Source organism: Ursus arctos, unplaced genomic scaffold (genome assembly GCF_023065955.2).
Source record: "Ursus arctos isolate Adak ecotype North America unplaced genomic scaffold, UrsArc2.0 scaffold_22, whole genome shotgun sequence".
In the NCBI taxonomy this organism is placed as follows: domain Eukaryota; kingdom Metazoa; phylum Chordata; class Mammalia; order Carnivora; family Ursidae; genus Ursus; species Ursus arctos.
The window spans coordinates 40,081,530-40,101,557 of NW_026622897.1; the positions used below are offsets into that span (position 1 = coordinate 40,081,530).

At 38.3% G+C, this 20,028-nt stretch overlaps 1 protein-coding gene across 1 annotated transcript; it reads right to left on the bottom strand.

Moving 5' to 3' along the window:
* Window positions 1-16,426: 16,426 nt before the first annotated feature.
* LOC123000594 (ragulator complex protein LAMTOR5-like) lies at window positions 16,427-16,699 on the bottom strand. The gene has a single exon (XM_044381064.1). It carries the CDS (start codon window positions 16,697-16,699, stop codon window positions 16,427-16,429), a length of 273 nt encoding a protein of 90 aa, XP_044236999.1.
* Window positions 16,700-20,028: the final 3,329 nt, after the last annotated feature.

The following is a 20,028-nucleotide window of genomic DNA, read 5'->3' on the forward strand; positions in this document are numbered from 1 at the left end:
CTTGTGTCTGGAGAAAAATAGCAAGAAAAAGAGGTCATGGTTTTCAAGGCTGAATGAGATCCAGGATTTATCTTTCTCTCTCTCTTTCTCTCTTTTTCCCTTTCTACTCTTCTCCCCTTCTCCCCTTCTCTCTCTCTCCCTCTTTCTCTTTCTCTTTCTCTTTCTTTCTCTTTCTCTTTCTTTCTCTTTCTCTTTCTCTCCCTTTCTCTCTCTCTCTCTGTCTCTCTGGAGAAAAGTAGCAATAAACAGACGTCATGTTTTTCAAGCCTGAATGAGATCTAGGAGCCTTCCTTCCTTCCTTTTCCCCTTTCTTCCTTTTTTTAAAACTTAATTTATTTATGTGACAGAGAGAGAGAGAGAGAGAGAGAGAGCCAGCAAGAGAGGGAACACAAGCAGGGGGAGTGGGAGAGGAAGAAGCAGGGACCCTGGGATCAGGCCCTGGGCTGAAAGCAGACGCTTAACAACTGAGCCACCCAGGCGCCCCTCCTCTTTCTTCCTTTTCCTCTTTCTTCCTTTTCCTCTTTCTTCCTTTTCCTCTTTCTTCCTTTTCTCCTTTTTCCTCTTTCTTTCTTTCTCTCTTTCTTTCTTTCTCTCTTTCTTTCTCCTTCTCTCTCTCTGTCTCACCTTCCTTCCTTCCTTCCTTCCTTCCTTCCTCCCTTCCTTCCATCCATCCTTCCTTCCTTCCTTCCTTCCATTCCTTCCTTCCTCCCATTCCTTCCTTCCTTCCATCCTTCCTCCCTTCCTTCCTTCCTTCCTTTCTATCACTCTTTCTCATTCTTTTCTGCCCTTTGAGAAGCTGATCTGAAGTAAGGGCTGGGCTAAGCGGAGGTGAATATTAAAGAAAGGTTTCACTTAGTGGATTCGAGAGGAACAGTACAGATGGTTATTTTGATTGTTATCTTTTGTGGCTTTGATTTGTATAAATGAGTTGGCATAAAGGAAGCAATTCATCCCATTTGTTTTTGTCTCTGTTCCTTCCCTGTTTCACTTTTCCTCCCCTGGCTATTACTTCCCTCTGAGGATCAGAGGAGAGGGGTGTCCTCCCTAGAACCTCTGACCCCAGGAGGCTGCTTACATGCCTATTTTCAGGAGAACTAGGATGGGGCTTGGGGGTGTGTGATTAGTGTCCCACTTAGGAATATTATATTCATGCTGCTGGGGCCATGTCTCCCAGAGAATGAAGAATGGGGGAAAGCTATGAGGAGCTCTGTTCTCTGTGCCAGTTAGGTGCTTGCTCTCAAAGCTAGAATGGGGACTAATCTACATCCAAACCTCCCTAATCTAGGGAACTCTATTCAAGGACACCTGACAAGCTACAGCTTCATTAAGCAAAAGGAACGTTGAGTCCTGGATGTGAGCTTCGCTGGGTGCTTGGTGAGAAATAAGTTCCCAGAACTCATGAACTCAATTCTCATGCTTTACCATGCCTAGAGTCCTCATACACTCTATCAATTCTCCCATCCCTTTGTGGCTCCACAATGAACCTACAGGGGTTTCCTGATCTTACCCATGTCTAAAGGCAGCTGAGACCCTCTGTGGCTCTGAGAAACTCTTATTAATAGCTATGGAAAGGCTCGATATCATGAGGGAGCAATCTATAGATCCATTCTGGGGGTTGTGGGAGCCCAAAGGTAGCATCATACAAATTGAGAGCTAAATGAAAGAAGGTCAGACTGTCTAAAGGCCAACTGTTAGATTTGAGCTCCTTAGTTGAGAACTTTGGCCATTCTCTGCTGTGACTTTTAGCCAGGTCGGGGAGCTGCAAGAAGTGATAGTTGAGATCTGTTACTACTGTGGGGCATGACCATGAGGGTGGGGGTGGGGTCTTGAAACCCTGAGTGCGAGAAACAGATGCAATCTCCACCCTGGATTATATCCAATGTGTCGATGTCCCAACATCATTTTTCCCTTACCAATTTTAAAGTTTTAAAAACCTTTTAGGGTTTTTTGTGGCTCTTTTACCTATTTCTGACTCAAATGTAGGTTTTCTCTCAGTCTGTTGCTGGGTTTTTACCACTTGCTACTTGTCTCTCTACTTTTCCTTTCATCCCTCTCTTTTTGCCCTTCTCTCGAGCGTGCTCCCTCTCTCCTTTATTGTCATTCTGTTTATATACTTAACAAGAGTAATGGTGGACAGTTGTTCAAGGCCCTGGTCCAGTCTCCCCCTGAGAGACAGACACTTTGTTTGCAAATGAGAAACAGGTGTCTCAAGGTGTCTGGGCTGGTAAGCAGTGGGGCTGGGGCTCTCACCCAGTAGTTTGGCTTCAGAAACCACACTCTTAACTGTGACGCCATATTACTCTCAGCTGTGTTGTCCCCTTTGGGTCTTAATGAACAGCAGCTTTGTGTCAATTCCATGAAATGGAATTTTATACCACCTGAGAGTAGCTTTGAAACATACAGGAAATGTTGCCTGTCACCTCCTCTATCAGCATCCCATATTCCCTACAACTTGGCTGCTGTTCTCCAAGGATTATCTTCCTCTTGGATTCATGGGTGCATTCAGTTAAAGTAAGGGCAATTTACTTTGTGCCCTCTCTATATCTGCCCACAGTACCACTGGAAGCTTTTTGGGCTCAAACTACATTTCTCTTTTTGTACCGCTTTCCCCAAGTTCCTCTCTAGTCCTGGTGCTTCTCTTGTCCCACTCTCCTTTCTACTTCTTTACCTGGACATTACTTTTCTCTTCCTCTCTTCCTGTTTCCATAACCCAAATACCTCCTGTCCTATTAGACATGATCTCCTCGCATGTTTATGGGATTAAGACAGGTAAGAACAGCAGCCCCCCTTTCTCATTCTGTGATATTTAGATGATCATCTTGTCTCATGTGGTGAACATGAAGAGGAAGAACAGAGCCCTGGAATGTGGGTAGAGACACTCTAGACCTTTGTACTGGGATCTGGACTGAAGAAGGAGAAGGACTTCGGAATGATTCTATCAGACCTCGTGGTTCTACTGAATATAGGTGCATATAGGGACAGTCAGAGGACTGTGGCAAGGACAGGGCCTCCCCCTTGAGTGCAGAGTGTTAATATAAACACTAGATTTTAGCAAATAGATGATATGCCTCTGAGCCAGCATCAGAAACATTCACGACGCAGGAGAGTGGGAGGTCACAGGAACTAGCCTGACTGTCCCTTCAGAGGATGGGCAACACAGGGACCATGAGAATAGAACAAGCACTGTCTGAAGGTGGGGCTGAGGCTTCTCTCTCTTCAGGCCACACTTCCTGGTAAGGTCCAGATTCCAGTAGTGCCATTGTTCCTCCATATCGTTACCAGGGCCTGGCGTGGTCTGTTTTGTTGTTTTGGTTTGATTTTAATGTTAGCTCTTCTATTGGGTGTGTAGTTGGATCTCATTGTGGTTTTAATTTGTGTTTCCTTAATAACTAATGATGTTTAGCATCTTTTCTTATGCTTACCGGCCTGTTGTATATTTTCGGGGGGTGAAGTGTCTGTTGAAGTTTTGCCTACATTTTTAGTTGGTTTGTTGCCTGTTCATTTGTGTTTGAAAATTTTTAACAGGTTTTGGACAGAGATCCTTTATCAGGTATATGATTTACAAACATCTTCTTTTTATCTGGTGGCTGTCTTTTCACAGTCTAAATAGTATCTTTTAAAGAGCAGTTGTCTTTCATTTTGATGATGTCCAATTTATTAATATTTATTTTTATTGGACCATGATTTTGGTGTTGTAGCTAAGAAATCTTTGCATAGATGACATGATACTCTATATGGAAAACCCAAAAGAAGCCACTCCCAAACTATTAGAAGTTATAGAGCAATTCAGTAACGTGGCAGGATACAAAATAAATGCTCAGAAATCAGTTGCATTTCTATACACGAATAACGAGACCGAAGAAAGAGAAATTAGGGAATCCATCCCATTTACAATAGCACCAAAAAACATACGTTACCTTGGAATTAACTAACCAGAGACGTAAAGGACTTATATTCTAGAAACTATAAATCACTCCTGAAAGACATTGAGGAAGACATAAAAAGATGGAAAGATATTCCATGCTCATGGATCGGAAGAATTAACATAGTTAAAATGTCCATGCTACCCAGAGCAATCTACACTTTCAATGCTATCCCGATCAAAATACCGAGGACATTTTTCAAAGAACTGGAACAAACAGTCCTTAAATTTGTATGGAACCAGAAAAGGCCCCGAATCTCCAAGGAACTGTTGAAAAGGAAAAACAAAGCTGGGGGCATCACAATGCCGGATTTCGAGCTGTACTACAAAGCTGTGATCACAAAGACAGCATGGTACTGGCACAAAAACAGACACATAGACCAACGGAACAGAATAGAGAGCCCAGAAATGGACCCTCGGCTCTTTGGGCAACTAATATTTGATAAAGCAGGAAAAAACATCCGGTGGGAAAAAGGCAGTCTCTTCAATAAATGGTGCTGGGAAAATTGGACAGCTACATGCAAGAGAATGAAACTTGACCACTCTCTCACACCATACACAAAAATAAACTCCAAATGGATGAAAGACCTCGATGTGAGACAGGAATCCATCAAAATTCTAGAGGAGAACATAGGCAACAACCTCTACGACATCGGCCAAGGCAACCTTTTTCATGACACATCCCCAAAGGCAAGAGAAACAAAAGATAAAATGAACTTATGGGACTTCATCAAGATTAAAAGCTTCTGCACATCCAAGGAAACAGTCAGAAAAACTAAGAGGCAGCCCACGGAATGGGAGAATGTATTTGCAAATGACACTACAGATAAAGGACTGGTATCCAAGATCTACAAAGAACTTCTCAAACTCAATACACGAGAAACAAATAAACAAATCAAAAAATGGGCAGAATATATGAACAGACACTTTTCCAATGAAGACATACAAATGGCTAACAGACACATGAAAAAATGTTCAAAATCATTAGCCATCAAGGAAATTCAAATCAAAACCACACTGAGATACCACCTTACGCCAGTTAGAATGGCAAAAATAGACGAGGCAAGAAACAACAATTGTTGGAGAGGATGTGGAGAAAGGGGATCCCTCCTACATTGTTGGTGGGAATGCAAGTTGGTACAGCCACTCTGGAAAACAGTGTGGCGGTCCCTTAAAAAGTTAAAAATTGAGCTACCCTATGATCCAGCCATTGCACTACTGGGTATTTACCCCAAAGATACAGACGTAGTGAAGAGAAGGGCCATATGCACCCCAATGTTCATAGCAGCAATGTCCACAATAGCTAAATTGTGGAAGGAGCCGAGATGCCCTTCAACAGATGACTGGATTAAGAAGTTGTGGTCCATATATACAATGGAATATTACTCAGCTATCAGAAAGAACGAGTTCTCAACATTTGCTACAACATGGACGGCACTGGAGGAGATAATGCTAAGTGAAATAAGTCAAGCGGAGAAAGACAATTATCATATGATTTCTCTCATCTATGGAACATAAGAACTAGGATGATCGGTAGGGGAAGAAAGGGATAAAGAAAGGGGGGGTAATCAGAAGGGGGAATGAAACATGAGAGACTATGGACTATGAGAAACAAACTGAGGACTTCAGAGGGGAGGGGGGTGGGGGAATGGGATAGACCGGTGATGGGTAGTAAGGAGGGCACGTATTGCATGGTGCACTGGGTGTTATACACAACTAATGAATCATCGAGCCTTACATCGGAAACCGGGGATGTACTGTATGGTGACTAACATAATATAATAAAAAAATCATTAAAAAAAAATAAATTAATTAAAAAAAAGAAAAAAAAAAGAAATCTTTGCATAAACCAGAGACACAAGGATTTTTAATCTATATCTTCTAAAAGTTTTTAAAGTAATTTTACATTTTGCATTTATATCTATGAGTGATCTTGAATTAATTTTTGCATAAGGAGTGAAGCTTAGTTGGAGGGTAAGTTTTTTTAAATGTTTTTTTATTATATTATGTTAGTCACCATAAAGTACATCCCTGATTTCTGATGTAAAGTTCGATGATTCATTAGTTGCGTAGAACACGCAGTGCACCATGCAATACATGCCCTCCTTACTACCCATCACCAGCCTATCCCATTCCCCCACCCCCTTCCCCTCTGAAGCCCTCAGTTTGTTTCTCAGAGTCCATAGTCTCTCATGCTTCATTCCCCCTTCTAATTACACCCCCTTCTTTATCGCTTTCTTCCCCTACCAATCTTCCTAGTTCTTATGTTCCATAGATGAGAGAAACCATATGATAATTGTCTTTCTCTGCTTGACTTATATCACTTAGCATTATCTCCTCCAGTGCCGTCCATGTTGCAGCAAATGTTGAGAGCTCGTTTTTCTTATAGCTGAGTAATATTCCATTGTGTATATGGACCACAACTTCTTAATCCAGTCATCTGTTGAAGGGCATCTCAGCTCCTTCCATGATTTAGCTATTGTGGACATTGCTGCTATGCACATTGGGGTGCATATGGCCCTTCACTTCGCTACGTCTGTAACTTTGGGGTAAATACCCAGGAGTGCAATGGCTGGGTCATAGGGTAGCTCAATTTTTAACTTTTTAAGGGACCTCCAGACTGTTTTCCAGAGTGGCTGTACCAACTTGCATTCCCACCAACACTGTAGGAGGGATCCCCTTTCTCCACATCCTCTCCAGTAATTGTTGTTTCTTGCCTTGTCATTTTTTGCCATTCTAACTGGCGTAAGGTGGTATCTCAGTGTGGTTTTGATTTGAATTTCCCTGGTGGCTAATGATTTTGAACATTTTTTCATGTGTCTGTTAGCCATTTGCATGTCATCATTGGAAAAGTGTCTGTTCATATCTTCTGCCCATTTTATGATTTGTTTATTTGTTTCTCGCGTATTGAGTTTGAGAAGTTCTTTGTAGATCCTGGATACCAGTCTTTTATCTGTAGTGTCATTTGCAAATATCTTCTCCCATTCCGTGGGCTGCCTCTTAGTTTCTTTGACTGTTTCCTTGGCTGTGCAGAAGCCTTTTATCTTGATGAAGTCCCACAAGTTCATTTTATCTTTTGTTTCTCTTGCCTTTGGAGATGTGTCATGAAAAAGGTTGCTGTGGCCGATGTTGTAGAGGTTGTTGCCTATGTTCTCCTCTAGGATTTTGATGGATTCCTGTCTCACATGGAGGTCTTTCATCCATTTGGAGTTTATCTTTGTGTATGGTGTAAGAGAGTGGTCAAGCTTCATTCTTTTGCATGTAGCTGTCCAATGTTCCCAGCACCATTTATTGAAGAGACTGTCTTTTTTCCACCGGATGTTTTTTCCTGCTTTATCAAAGATTAATTGCCCAGAGCCGAGGGTCCATTTCTGGGCTCTCTATTCTGTTCCATTGGTCTATGTGTCTGTTTTTGTGCCAGTACCATGCTGTCTTTGTGATCACAGCTTTGTAGTACAGCTCGAAATCCGGCATCGTGATGCCCTCAGCTTTGTTTTTCCTTTTCAACAATTCCTTGGCGATTTGGGGCCTTTTCTGGTTCCATATAAATTTAAAGACTATTTGTTCCAGTTCTTTGAAAAATGTCCTCGGTATTTTGATCGGGATAGCATTGAAAGTGTAGATTGCTCTGGGTAGCATGGACATTTTAACTGTCTCAATTCTTCCCATCCATGAGCATGGAATATTTTTCCATCTTTTTGTGTCTTCCTCAATGTCTTTCAAGAGTGATTTATAGTGTCTAGAAAATAGATCCTTTACGTCTCCGGTAAAGTTAATTCCAAGGTAACGTATGTTTTTTGGTGCTATTGTAAATGGGATGGATTCCCTAATTTCTCTTTCTTCAGTCTCATTATTCGTGTATAGAAATGCAACTGATTTCTGAGCATTGATTTTGTATCCCGCCACATTACTGAATTGCTCTATAGCTTCTAGTAGTTTGGGAGTGGCTTCTTTTGGGTTTTCCATATAGAGTATCATGTCATCTGTGAAGAGAGACATCTTGACTTCTTCTTTGCTGATGTGGATACCTTTTATCCCTTTTTCTTGTCTGATTGCTGTTGCAAGGACTTCTAGTACTATGTTGAATAATAGTGGCGAGAGTGGGCGTCCTTGTCGTGTTCCTGATCTTAAGGGAAAGGCTTCCAGCTTTTTCCCATTGAGAATGATATTTGCTGTAGGCTTTTCATAGATGGATTTTATGAGATTGAGGAATGTACCCTCTATCCCTACACTATGAAGGCTTTTAATCAGGAAAGGGTGTTGTATTTTGTCAAATGCTTTTTCTGAATCTATTGAGAGAATCATGTGATTTTTGGCTTTTTCCTTCTGGATAAAATCTATGACACTGCTCAATTTGTGAATGTTGAACCACGCTTGCATCCCAGAGATGAATCCCACTTGGACATGATGGATAATCCTTTCAATGTACTGTTGGGTTCTATTAGCCAGGATCTTGTTGAGGATTTTGGCGTCCATATTCATTAGGGAAATTGGTCTGTAATTCTCCTGTAATCTAGAGAGAGTAATTCTCTCTCCCCCAAAGCTGGGGTCTTTGCCTGGTTTGGGGATCAAGGTAATGTTGGCCTAATAGAATGAGTTTGGTAGCTCTCCTTCCGTTTCTATTTTTTGAAATAGCTTTAGGAGAATAGGTATTATTTCTTCTTTGAATGTTTGGCAGAATTCCCCAGGAAAACAGTCCGGTCCTGGAGGTTAAGTTTTTCTTGCATTTGCATGCCCAATTGTTGCAAAAACCTCTCTCCCTTTAATCGATTTTACACCTTTCTTCAAAAATCAACTATCCATACCTACGTAAGTCAATTTATGGGCTCTATTCTGTGCCAATTGATCTATGTATGTGTCTCTTTACCAACACTACACTGCCTTGATTACCATAGCTTTATAGTCAGTTTTAAAATTAGAAAGTATGGGAAAAAATAAAATTAGGAAGTATGATTCTAACTTTATTCTTCATTTTCAAAAATTGTTGATTCTCCTAGTTTCTTTGCCTTTACACATAAATTTTAATATTAGCTTGTCTAAATCTACAAACATTCCTCCTGAGATTTCTGTAGGAATTGCATTATATCTATCAATCAAAGTGGAAGGAATTGTCATGTTTCCTATGTTGTCTTCCAAACCATAAAAATGATGTCTCTCTCCACTTATTTGGTCTTTTTGATTTTCAGGACTTTATAGATTACAGCATACAGATTTTGTACACGTTTTGATAAATTTCCTTATATTTTTCATTTACTTTCTCTTTTCCTTTTCTTTCTCTTCTCTCTTTTTCTTTTTCTTTCTTTTCTTTTTTCTTTCTTTCTTTCTCTCTCTCCCTTTCTTTCTTTCTTTCTTTCTTTCTTTCTTTCTTTCTTTCTTTCTTTCTTTCAACATTTTGCAAATGGTATCTTTACTTTGGTTTTCATGTAATACATTGCCAGTATATAGAAACATGATGGGGGTTTTTGTTGTTGTTTCTTTCATATAAACTTGTTATTTTGGACTTGAAAACAATTGCATGAATACTTCAGAGAGTTCCTTTATACCCTTGCATTTGCTTTTCTAGAGCTGCCATAGCAAAGTATCACCAACTGAGGGGCTTAGAACAAAAGAAATGTATTGTCTTATACTCTTGGAGCAACCAAATTCAAAGCGTTGACAGGACCACACTTCTTCTGAAACCTACAGGGAACAATTATTGACTACATCCTCCTAGCTTCTGCTGTTTGCTGGCAATCTTTGACGTTCCTCGGTACATAGATCCTTCCCTCCAATCCTTGGTCTTCACATAGCGGACCTCCCTCTGTGCATGCCTGTCTCTGTGTCAACTTTTCCCTTTTTGTAGGGCTAGTATAATGTGGGATGAGGAGTTACCCTAATGACCTCTTCTTAATTTGATTTTCTCTGCAAAGACCCTATTTCCAAACAAGATCACATTATGAGGTCCTGGGGATAAGATTTCAACATATCTTCTTTCGAGGACACACTTCAACCCATAACAACCCCTCACTCAGGTGTCTCCCTTAATAACATCTTATGTTACCATGGTGTACATGTCAAAAACTAAAAAATTGACACTGGCACATTACTGTCAATTAGACTCAGACTTGACTTGGCTTTCATCAATTTTTCCACTCATATGCTCTATTTATTTTAGGATCCAATCCAGAGTGTCATACTGAATCGAAATGTTAGGTGTCCCCAGTGTCCTCTGATCTGTGACATTGTCTGTCTTTCCTTGTTTTTCATGATCCTGGCAATCTTGAGGTGCAATGGCCAGGTGTGCTGTAAGAATGTCTTCAAACTGGGGTTTGACTGATTCTTTTATTTCATGATTAGACTGTGGTTATGGGTTTGGGGAAAGAATACTACAGATCTGAAGTATCCTTTTCATGTCATCATATAAGGCTCTACGTGAGGCCTTATACGACCATAACAGGATTTATCATTGATGAGTTCACTTTCATTACTTGGTGAAGGTATTTTTTATGTACTGTAAAAGTAGTTTTTCTCTTTCTCTACTCTATTCTTTGTAAGTAAATCACTGTCTATCCCCATCTCAAAGGTATATGGAGTAATGATGGTGGGAATTAAGTTCGATCTCCTGGTAAGGAGTGTAGTGTGTACGTGTATTATTGAAATACTCTAGAAGGAAGACTTGATCTCTTCTCTCATATATATTTGCATATATGCATGTATTCAGTGATTTAATTTATATCAATATGAACTCACGTGTATTTATTTCATACTTTGGATTATAATCCTATATTAGATTATTTATTTTCTTGCTAAAATTATTCCAGCCTTGGCCGCGGAGGACTTTTTTTGTTAATAATAATTTTTTATTATGTTATGTTAGTCACCATACAGTATATTCTTAGTTTCTGATGTAGTGTTCCATGATTCATTATTTGTGTATAACACCCAGTGCACCATGCAATATGTGCCCTCCTTAATACCCATCACTGGCCTATTCCAATCCCCCACCCCCCTCCCCTCTGAAGCCCTCAGTTTGTTTCCCAGAGTCCACTGTCTCTCATGGTTCATTCCCCCTTCTGTTTACCCCCCCTCTTCATTCTTCCCCTCCTTCTCCTACCGATCTCCCTGCTATTCCTTATGTTCAGGTTGTTGGCTCCTTTATGTTTTTGGCATGCTTCCACTTTTGTTTTTTCTTTGGGCCATGCCTTACCTGCTGGTACTGTGAAGGGTTGACAGTTCCTTATGTATTTTCCTTCCTCAAGCCCTAGAATCAGCCATTTCTCCAAGTTGCTCTGGTCGTGTTTATTGGAGAATGATATTTAACCCAACCAAGATCAGGGTCATATGTGTTTGTTGTTATCAGTATGTTAGCTTCAACCCTCTTAGCAAATAGAACTAGGAAATATATGTCTATATATGAATCCATTTATATCTAGATGTATGCATAATATAACAATTTCTTTGACCATCTGTATATGTGTTAAACTAAACATGAAATAATAGTATATTGCAGAGTCTTACTGAGAACCACAGTGGTTATTCCAGCCTTCCACCATCCCTTATTTGTCACTTCCTTCCCTGACATGAAAAACCAGGCTTTTATTATCTACCTTTTGTTTACTTGTATGTTCAATCCTGACACAGATATAAGTTCCTTCAGAAATGTTAATATACATCCCTGTGAGAAACAGATTTACAAACTAGAGCCTAGTGTTTATGCATAATTATTTTTTGTCTTCACTTTAGAATTTCCAATCAAAATACTGTTTTCCAAATTTACTTAGATCGATTTTCCTCCACTCCCTCAAAGAAGTCATGCCATTCATTTGTAATACAATGAGATAATTGTGGCAGTTGGCATTCCATCCTAGGTTCCTTGGATATCCTATTTGGCTTTGTTAATTTGCATATATTAGAGATGACTCTTGGTGATGTGGAATTCTATGGCTTTGGAGAAATGCAGAGAAGCATGAATCCGTCACTCAGTCCTAACCAAAAGAGCAGAACGGTTCCATTACCCCTTGCTGTCAACCAGTCCCCCCATTCCTATAACCCTGAGACACCAATATTCTGTTTTTCATTCCTATAGTTAAGGTTTTTTTTTTTTTTTTTTGAGGATTTCCCCTAGTGGCATCATAAAATATGTATCCCTTTGGTTCTGGCTCCTTTCACTCAGCAAAATGCATTTAACATTCATCCAGGTTGTTATGTACATGAGTAACTCATTCCTTGTTATCACGGAATAGCATTTTCTTTTATGGATGAACCACATACTGTTTATCCATTTACCTGCTGAAGGACATTTTGTTTCCTTACAGGTGTTTTGAATATGAGCAAAACTTTATAAACATTCACATACTGGTTTTTGTGTGAACATAAGTTTTAAGTTCCTTTGGGAAAATACCTGTGAGTGAAATACTGGCTATATTGTAAGTCTATGTTTAACTTTATTAAAGGGAGAGAGTGAAAGGGGGGGGAGAGAGAAATGCCAAATTGTCATCCAAAGTAACTGGTGCTATTCATTCCCACCAGCACTAAATGAGAGTTCCTGTTGCTCGGCATCCTTACCAGCATTTGGTGTTGTCAGTTTTATTTTATTTTAGCCATTGTACTAGGTATATAGTAGTGTGTAATTATGGTTTTAATTCCAGTGTCTCTGATGACCAATGATTCAGAATATTTACATATGCTTATTTGCCATCCAGATATCTGCCTTGGTGAAATGTCTGTATCTTTTGCCCATTTTAAAAATCAGAAGGGGGAATGAAACATGAGAGACTATGGACTCTGAGAAACAAACTGAGGGCTTCAGAGGGGAGGGGGTGGGGGAATGGGATAGGCTGGTGATGGGTAGTAAGGAGGGCATGTATTGCATGGTGCACTGGGTGTCGTGCACAACTAATGAATCACCGAACTTTGCATCAAAAACCAGGGACGTACTGTATGGTGACTAACATAATATAATAAAAATATTATTAAAAAATAAAAATTGAATAGTTTGCTTTCTTATTTTTGAGGTTTTAAATGTTTTTGTATATATCTTCTGAATATAAAATTTTTTATCAGTTATTTGACTACATATATTTTCTCGTGGAATATGGCTTGGTTTATATTCTTATAATGTTATCTTTCCAGAAAGCAAAAGTTTTCATTTATTTATCAAAGATAAAGTCAAATTTAACAATTTTCCTTTCATGAAGTGAGCTTTTGATGTTTTATCGAAGGTTGTCCTTTCTCTATTAAAGTGTCTTTACGATTTGGTGAAAAATCAGCTGACATGACTGGGCAGGTCTCTGCTCCACCTTCTGTCTGGCTCTAATGATCCATGTATCTATCGTTTTGTCAATACTACATTGTCTTGATTCTGGGTGATTCTAGTAAGTTTTGAAATCCAACAATGTGAATATTGTGATTTTGTTGTTGTTGTTGTTTTAGGATTGTTGTGGCTATTCAATTTCCTTTGGTGTACTACAATACACTTTAGAGCCAGCTCGTTTGTAACTACAAAATATTTTCTATAATTTTCTTAGAGATTACACTGAATTTATAGATCAAATTGAGATAATTGTCATTCTATGCACATGGTTTATTTCTCCATTAATTTGGATCTTATTCCTTTCATCATTGCATTATACCTTCCACTGTCCTGATCCGCACATATTTTGTGAAGTTTATACCTAGTTAATTTACTTTCTTAAAAGTTAACAATTTGTCTTTATCTGACTGACTTATTTCACTTAGTATAATACTCTCTGTCTCTATCCATATCATTGCAAATGGTAAGATTTCATTCTTTTTTTATGGCTGAGCAATATTCCAGTGTGTGTGTGTGTGTGTGTGTGTGTGTGTGTGTGTGTGTACCACTTCTTCTTTATCCTATTCATTAGTTGATGGACATTTGGGCTGTTTCCATAATTCGCCTATTGTTGATAATGCCGCTATAAACATCAGGAAGTCTGTATCCTTTCAAATCTGTATTTTTGTATCCTTTGGGTAAATACCTAGTAGTACAATTGCTGGATTGTAAGGTAGTTCTATTTTTAACTTTTTGAGGCAACTCCATAATGTTTTCCAGAGTGGCTGCACCAGTTTGCATTAACACCAACCTTGCAAGAGGGTTCCTCTTTCCCCACATCCTCGCCAACACCTATTGTTTCTTGTGTTTTTGATTTTAGCCATTCTGACAGGTGTGAGGTGATATCTTGTTATTGTTTTGATTTGTATTTCCCTGATGATGAGTGATGTTGAGCATCTTTTCATGTGTCTGTTAGCTATCTGGATGTCTTCTTTGGAAAAACGTCTATTCAGGTCTTCCCAATTTTTTAATTGAATTACTCATTTTTTTGAATGTTTTTATAAGTTCTTTATATATTTTGAGTACTAATCCTTTATCACATATGTCATTTGCAAATATCTCCCCCCATTCCACTGGTTGCCTTTTGGTTTTGTCGCTTGTTTCCTTCACTGTACAGAAGCTTTTTTTTTGATGAAGTCCCAATAGTTCATTTTTTTCCTTTTGTTTTCTTGCCTGAGGAGACCTATCTTAAAAGAACTTGCTACAGGTGATGTCAAAGAGGTTACAGCTGGTTTCTCCTCTAGGATTTTAATAGTTTCGTGTCTCACATGTCTTTAATCCATTTTGAATTTATTTTTGTGTATGGTGTATAGCACATGATTTCACTCATGTGGGATTTAAGAAACAAAGCAAAGGAGCATAGGGGAAAAAAGAGAGGCAAACCACGAAACAGACTCTTAACCATCAGTTTGTTCTCTATAGTTCTCAGAGGGGAGGTGGTTGTAAGCTAGATCAAGTAGGTGATCACCATTAAGGAGTGCACTTATTGTGCTGAGCACCGGGTGTTTATGGAAGTGCTGAATCACTAAATTGTACATCTGAAACTAATATTACACTAATATTAACTGGAACAAATAATAAGAAAAAATTAACAAATTTACTGTGATATATTTGACATACAGTAACCTGCACACACTAAAAATGCACAATTTGGAAATTTTCAACATAGGTTCACATAGGAAACTTCCAACAAAATCATGATAATGAACTTGTCCATCCATCACCTGTGAAAGTTTCTTTTGACCCTTGTTTTTGTTTTTGACTTTTTTATTCTGGTAAGAACCCTTAACATGAAATGTACCATTTTAACACATTTTTAAGTATACAAGATAGTACTGGTAACAATGTTGTATATCAGATCTCTAGAGTTTATGAATCAAGTTAATTCACTTCTTGAAGTTTTTGCAAATGTGGGCTTTTAAAAAATTTCAAATACAAATTTTGAAACTATACATGTGGGTTTTTTAAAAATTTCAGATACAACATTTTCTTTCTTTTTTTTAATTAAACTTTTTATTTTGAGAAAATTGTAGATTATCATGGAGCTATAAGAAACAATACAGAGAGATCTAAATTACATTTTTTCCAGTTTCCTGTAATGGTAACATTTTGAAAAGCTATAGTACAATATTGCAGGATATTGACATTGATACAGACAAGATATAGAATATTTCTGTCACCGCAAGGATTCCTTATGTTGCCCTTTTATTGGCACACCTACTTTCCTCCTGCTACTTCCTCCCACCCAGCTTCCATAATTCCAGACAACCACCAATCTACTTTTCATTTATATAATTTTGTCATTTCAAGAATATGTAAATGGAATCTTACAGCATGTAACCTCCAGAATTGGATTTTTTCACTAGGCGTAGTTCTCTGGATGTTCATCCAGTTTATTTCATGTATCAATACTTTGTTTCTTTTTATTGCTGAATAATATTCTGGGTGTGGAAGTACCACAGATTGTTTATTCATTCACTCCATCGAAAGACATTTGGGTTTTTGCCAGTTTTGGGCTATTACAAATAAAACTGCTATGAACATTTGTGTATAGGATTCGTGTGAATATAAGCTTTCATTTTTCTGACATGGAAGCCCAAGAATGTGATTACTGGATCACAGAGTAGTTGCATGTTTAGTTTTTTGAGAAACTGACAAACCGTTTTCCAAGTGGCTATATCACTTTATATTCCCACTAGCAACAGATACAACTTTTTCACTGCAAATATGTAGGAATCAAGATGACTTTTATATATTGACCTTTGTCCTGTGACCTTGCTAAACTCATTCATTAATTCCAGGATTTTTTTTTTAGTAAAGTCTTTGGGATTTTCTACAATCACAATCATGTCTTCTGTAAGCACATACATTTTATTTCTTCCTTCCCAATGTTTGTCTTTCTTTCCCTCCAACCAGATTTATTGAACATATGAAAATTATATATACAAAGTGACTTGGACTTGCTACTTCAAAACACGATCCTTTCTTACTAATATCTTGATAACTCGGTCTATTGAGTGTCAAAAAGAAGCTTATTCCAAAATTAATAGAAAAGTGCCCAATGCACGCCAAATGAATGGCCTACCTACTGGAACTTGAATAGTTCTACAAGATAATTAGCATAGGTAGGAGGCAGCCCCTATGACAGGCTGCTGGAGAACTGATATGACATGTTAAGAGGTCATTTTGCACACTGCCACTGTGATGCTGTCATGTTTCTGGATCATAGTGCTCCCAATATCTGATTCTAGACACACCACAGGAGTATCAGTGGGATCTGAGGTTAGCTTGCTGCTTGGTAGTCTAGAACAGTGGACTCCAGCATGCTCATCTGACAGGGTCTCACAGCAGCCCAAATTAAGTCCTTGTGAATCTGTGTGCAAGATTCCAACAGTGGAAGGATTCTTCATTGTGTCCTCCAAGTGCTGCTCCAAGGTTGCCTCCATTCCATCCACTGTCCACCTGGTCTGGGATCCCACAACACGTCCAAAGTTTTTCTTTCTTTCTTTCTTTCTTTCTTTCTTTCTTTCTTTCTTTCTTTCTTTCTTTCTTTCTTTCTTTCTTTCTTTCTTCTTTCTTTCTTTCTTTCTTTCTTTCTTTCTCTTTCTTTCTTTCTTCTTTCTTTCTTCTTTCTTTCTTCTTTCTTTCTTTCTTTCTTTCTTTCTTTCTTTCTTTCTTTCTTTCTTTCTTTCTTTCTTTCTTGTTTTGCTGCACTACCTACGACTTCCAGTACAATGTTGAATAGAAGTGGTGAGAGAGGACATCGATTATCATGCTGAAATTACAAGAGAAGAATTTGGATTCTCACTATTAAGAATGTTCTCTCAGCTTTAGTTTTTTTCATAGAAACCCTTCATTCAGTCAAGAAAGCACCTTTCTTTTCCTGGTTGCTGAGACTTTCTATCATGAATGGAGGTTGTACTTTGTTGAGTGTGTTTTCTGCTTATATTGTTATGATATGGTTTTTGTTCTGTAGCAATTTAATAAGGTAATGTACATGGATTATATTTGAAATGTTAAAGCACCCTCATGTTTTCGTGAATAAACAAACTTCGTCATGCTATATTACCTTTTAAAATATTGTTGGGGATTTTTTTTTTGCAAATATTTTATTAAGGATTTTTGCCTTTATATTCAAGGGGCATTTAGGAATATGCTTTCTTGCCATTCTAACTGGTGTAAGGTGGTATCTCAATGTGGTTTTGATTTGAATTGCCATGATGGCTAAAGATGTTGAACATTTTTTCATGTGTCTGTTAGCCATTCATAAGTCTTCTTTAGAGAAGTGTCTGTTTGTGTCTTCTGCCTGGTTTTTGACTTGATATTTGTTTTTTGGGTGTTGAGTTTGACAAGTTCTTTATAGATCTTGGATACCAGCCCTTTATCCGTAGTGTCATTTACAAATATCTTCTCCCATTCTGTGGGTTGCCTCTTTGTTTTGTTGACTGTTTCCTTTGCTGTGCAGAAGCTTTTTTTTCTTGATGAAGTCCCACAAGTTCATTTTTGCTTTTGTTTCCCTTGCCTTTGGAGATGTGTCATGAAAGAAGTTGCTGTAGCTGATGTCGAAGAGGTTACTGCCTATATTCGACTCTATGATTTTGATGGATTCCTGTCACACATTGAGGTCTTTCATCCATTTAGAGTTTATCTTTGTGTATGGTGTAAGAGAATGGTCGAGTTTCATTCTTCTGTATATAGCTGTCCAATTTTCCCAGCACCATTTATTGAAGAGACTGTCTTTTTTCCATTGGATATTCTTTCCTGCTTTGTTGAAGATTAGTTGACCATGGAGTTGAGGGTCCATATCTGGGCTCTCTATTCTGTTCCGTTGATCTATGTGTCTGTTTTTGTGCCAGTACCATGCTGTCCTGCTGATCACAGCTTTGCAATATAGCTTGAAATGAGGCAAAGTGATGCCCGCAGCTTTGTTTTTCTTTTTAAACATTTCCTTGGCGACTCGAGGTCTTTTCTGGTTCCACACGAATTTTAGGATTGTTTGTTCCAGCACTTTGGAAAATGCCATCAGTATTTTGATTGCGACAGGCGTTGAAAGTATAGATTGCTCTGGGGAGCATAGACATTTTAACAATGCTTAGTCTTCCGATCCATGAGCATGGAATGTTTTTCCAACTTTTTGTGTCTTCTTCAGTTTCTTTCACAAGTGTTCTGTAGTTTCTAGAGTATAGATCCTCTACCTCTTTGGTTAGGTTTAGTCCAAGGATTCTTGTGGTGTTTGGAGCTATTTAAATGGAATTGACTCCCTAACTTCTCTTTCTACAGTTACATTGTTAGTGTATTGGAAAGCAACTGATTTCTGTGCATTGATTTTGTATCCTGGCCATTCCTGAATTGCTATATGAGTTCTAGTAATTTTGGGGTGGAGTCTTTTGTGTTTTCCACATAAAGTATCATGTCATCTGTGAAGAGGGAGAATTTGACTTCTTCCTTGCCAATTTGGATACCTTTTATTTCTTTTTGTTGTCTTATTGCTGTTGCTAGGACTTCTAGTACTATGCTGAAAAATAGAGGTGAGAGTGGACAAAACTGACAAGGCAAGAAACAAATGTTGGAGAGGATGTGGAGTTATTACAGCCACTTTGGAAAACAGTGTGGAGGTTCCTCAAAAAGTTAAAAATAGAGCTACCCTATGACCCAGCAATTGCCCTACTGGGTATTTACCTCAAAGATACAGATGTAGTGAAAAGAAGGGCCACATGCATCCCAATGGTCACAGCAGCAATGTCCACAATAGCCAAACTGTGGAAGGAGCCAAGATGCCCTTCAACAGAGAAATGGATAAAGAAGTTGTGGTTCATATATACTCAAGCCATCAGAAAGGTTGAATACCCACCATTTGCATCGACATGGATGGAACTGGAGGGGATTATACTAAGTGAAATAAGTCAAGCAGAGAAAGACGATTATCATATTGTTTCACTTACATGTGGAACATAAGGAATAGCATGGAGGAAATCAGGAGAAGGGAAGGAAAAATGAAGGGTGGGTGGGAATCAGAAGGGGAGATGGACCATGAGAGACTATGGACTCCGGGAAACAAACTGAGGGTTTCAGAGGAGGGGGGGGGATGGGTTAGCCAGGCACATATTGCATGGAGCATTGGGTGTTATACTCAAACAATGAATCATGGAACACTACATCAAAAACTAATGATGTACTGTATGGCCACTAACATAACATAATAAAATAAAATTTTTTAAAAAAGTAAAGTGCTTGAAGTTGAGCTGGCAGAGAGAGAGGAAAAAAAAAGGAATATGCTTTCTTGTACAGTTTTTGTTTGATTTTGGAATCAATTGTTTTCTCAATTGTCTTTCTGTTTTCAACTTCACTCATTTCTGCTGTAACTTTTATTAGTTTCTCATTTCTGTTTGCTCTATGTATAACCTGCTTTTATTTCTCTAGTTTAAATTGAACCTTACATTATTGGTTTTAGATCTTTCCTTTCCACATATGCACACGCATATGTGCATCTAATGCTATAATTTTTCCACTAAGAACTAATTTATCTGTATCCCAAAATTTTGACATTTTTCATTGAAGTTAACATATTTTAAAATTTCTCTTGTGATTCTTCTTCCTTCCTTTCTTTCTTTCTTTCTTTCTTTCTTTCTTTCTTTCTTTCTTTCTTTCTTTCTTTCAAAATTTTTATTTAAATTCTAGTCAGTTAACATATAGTATAGTATTAGTTTCAGGAATAGAATTTGGTGATTCATCACTTACATATAACACCCAGTGCTCATCACAAGTGCCCTCCTTA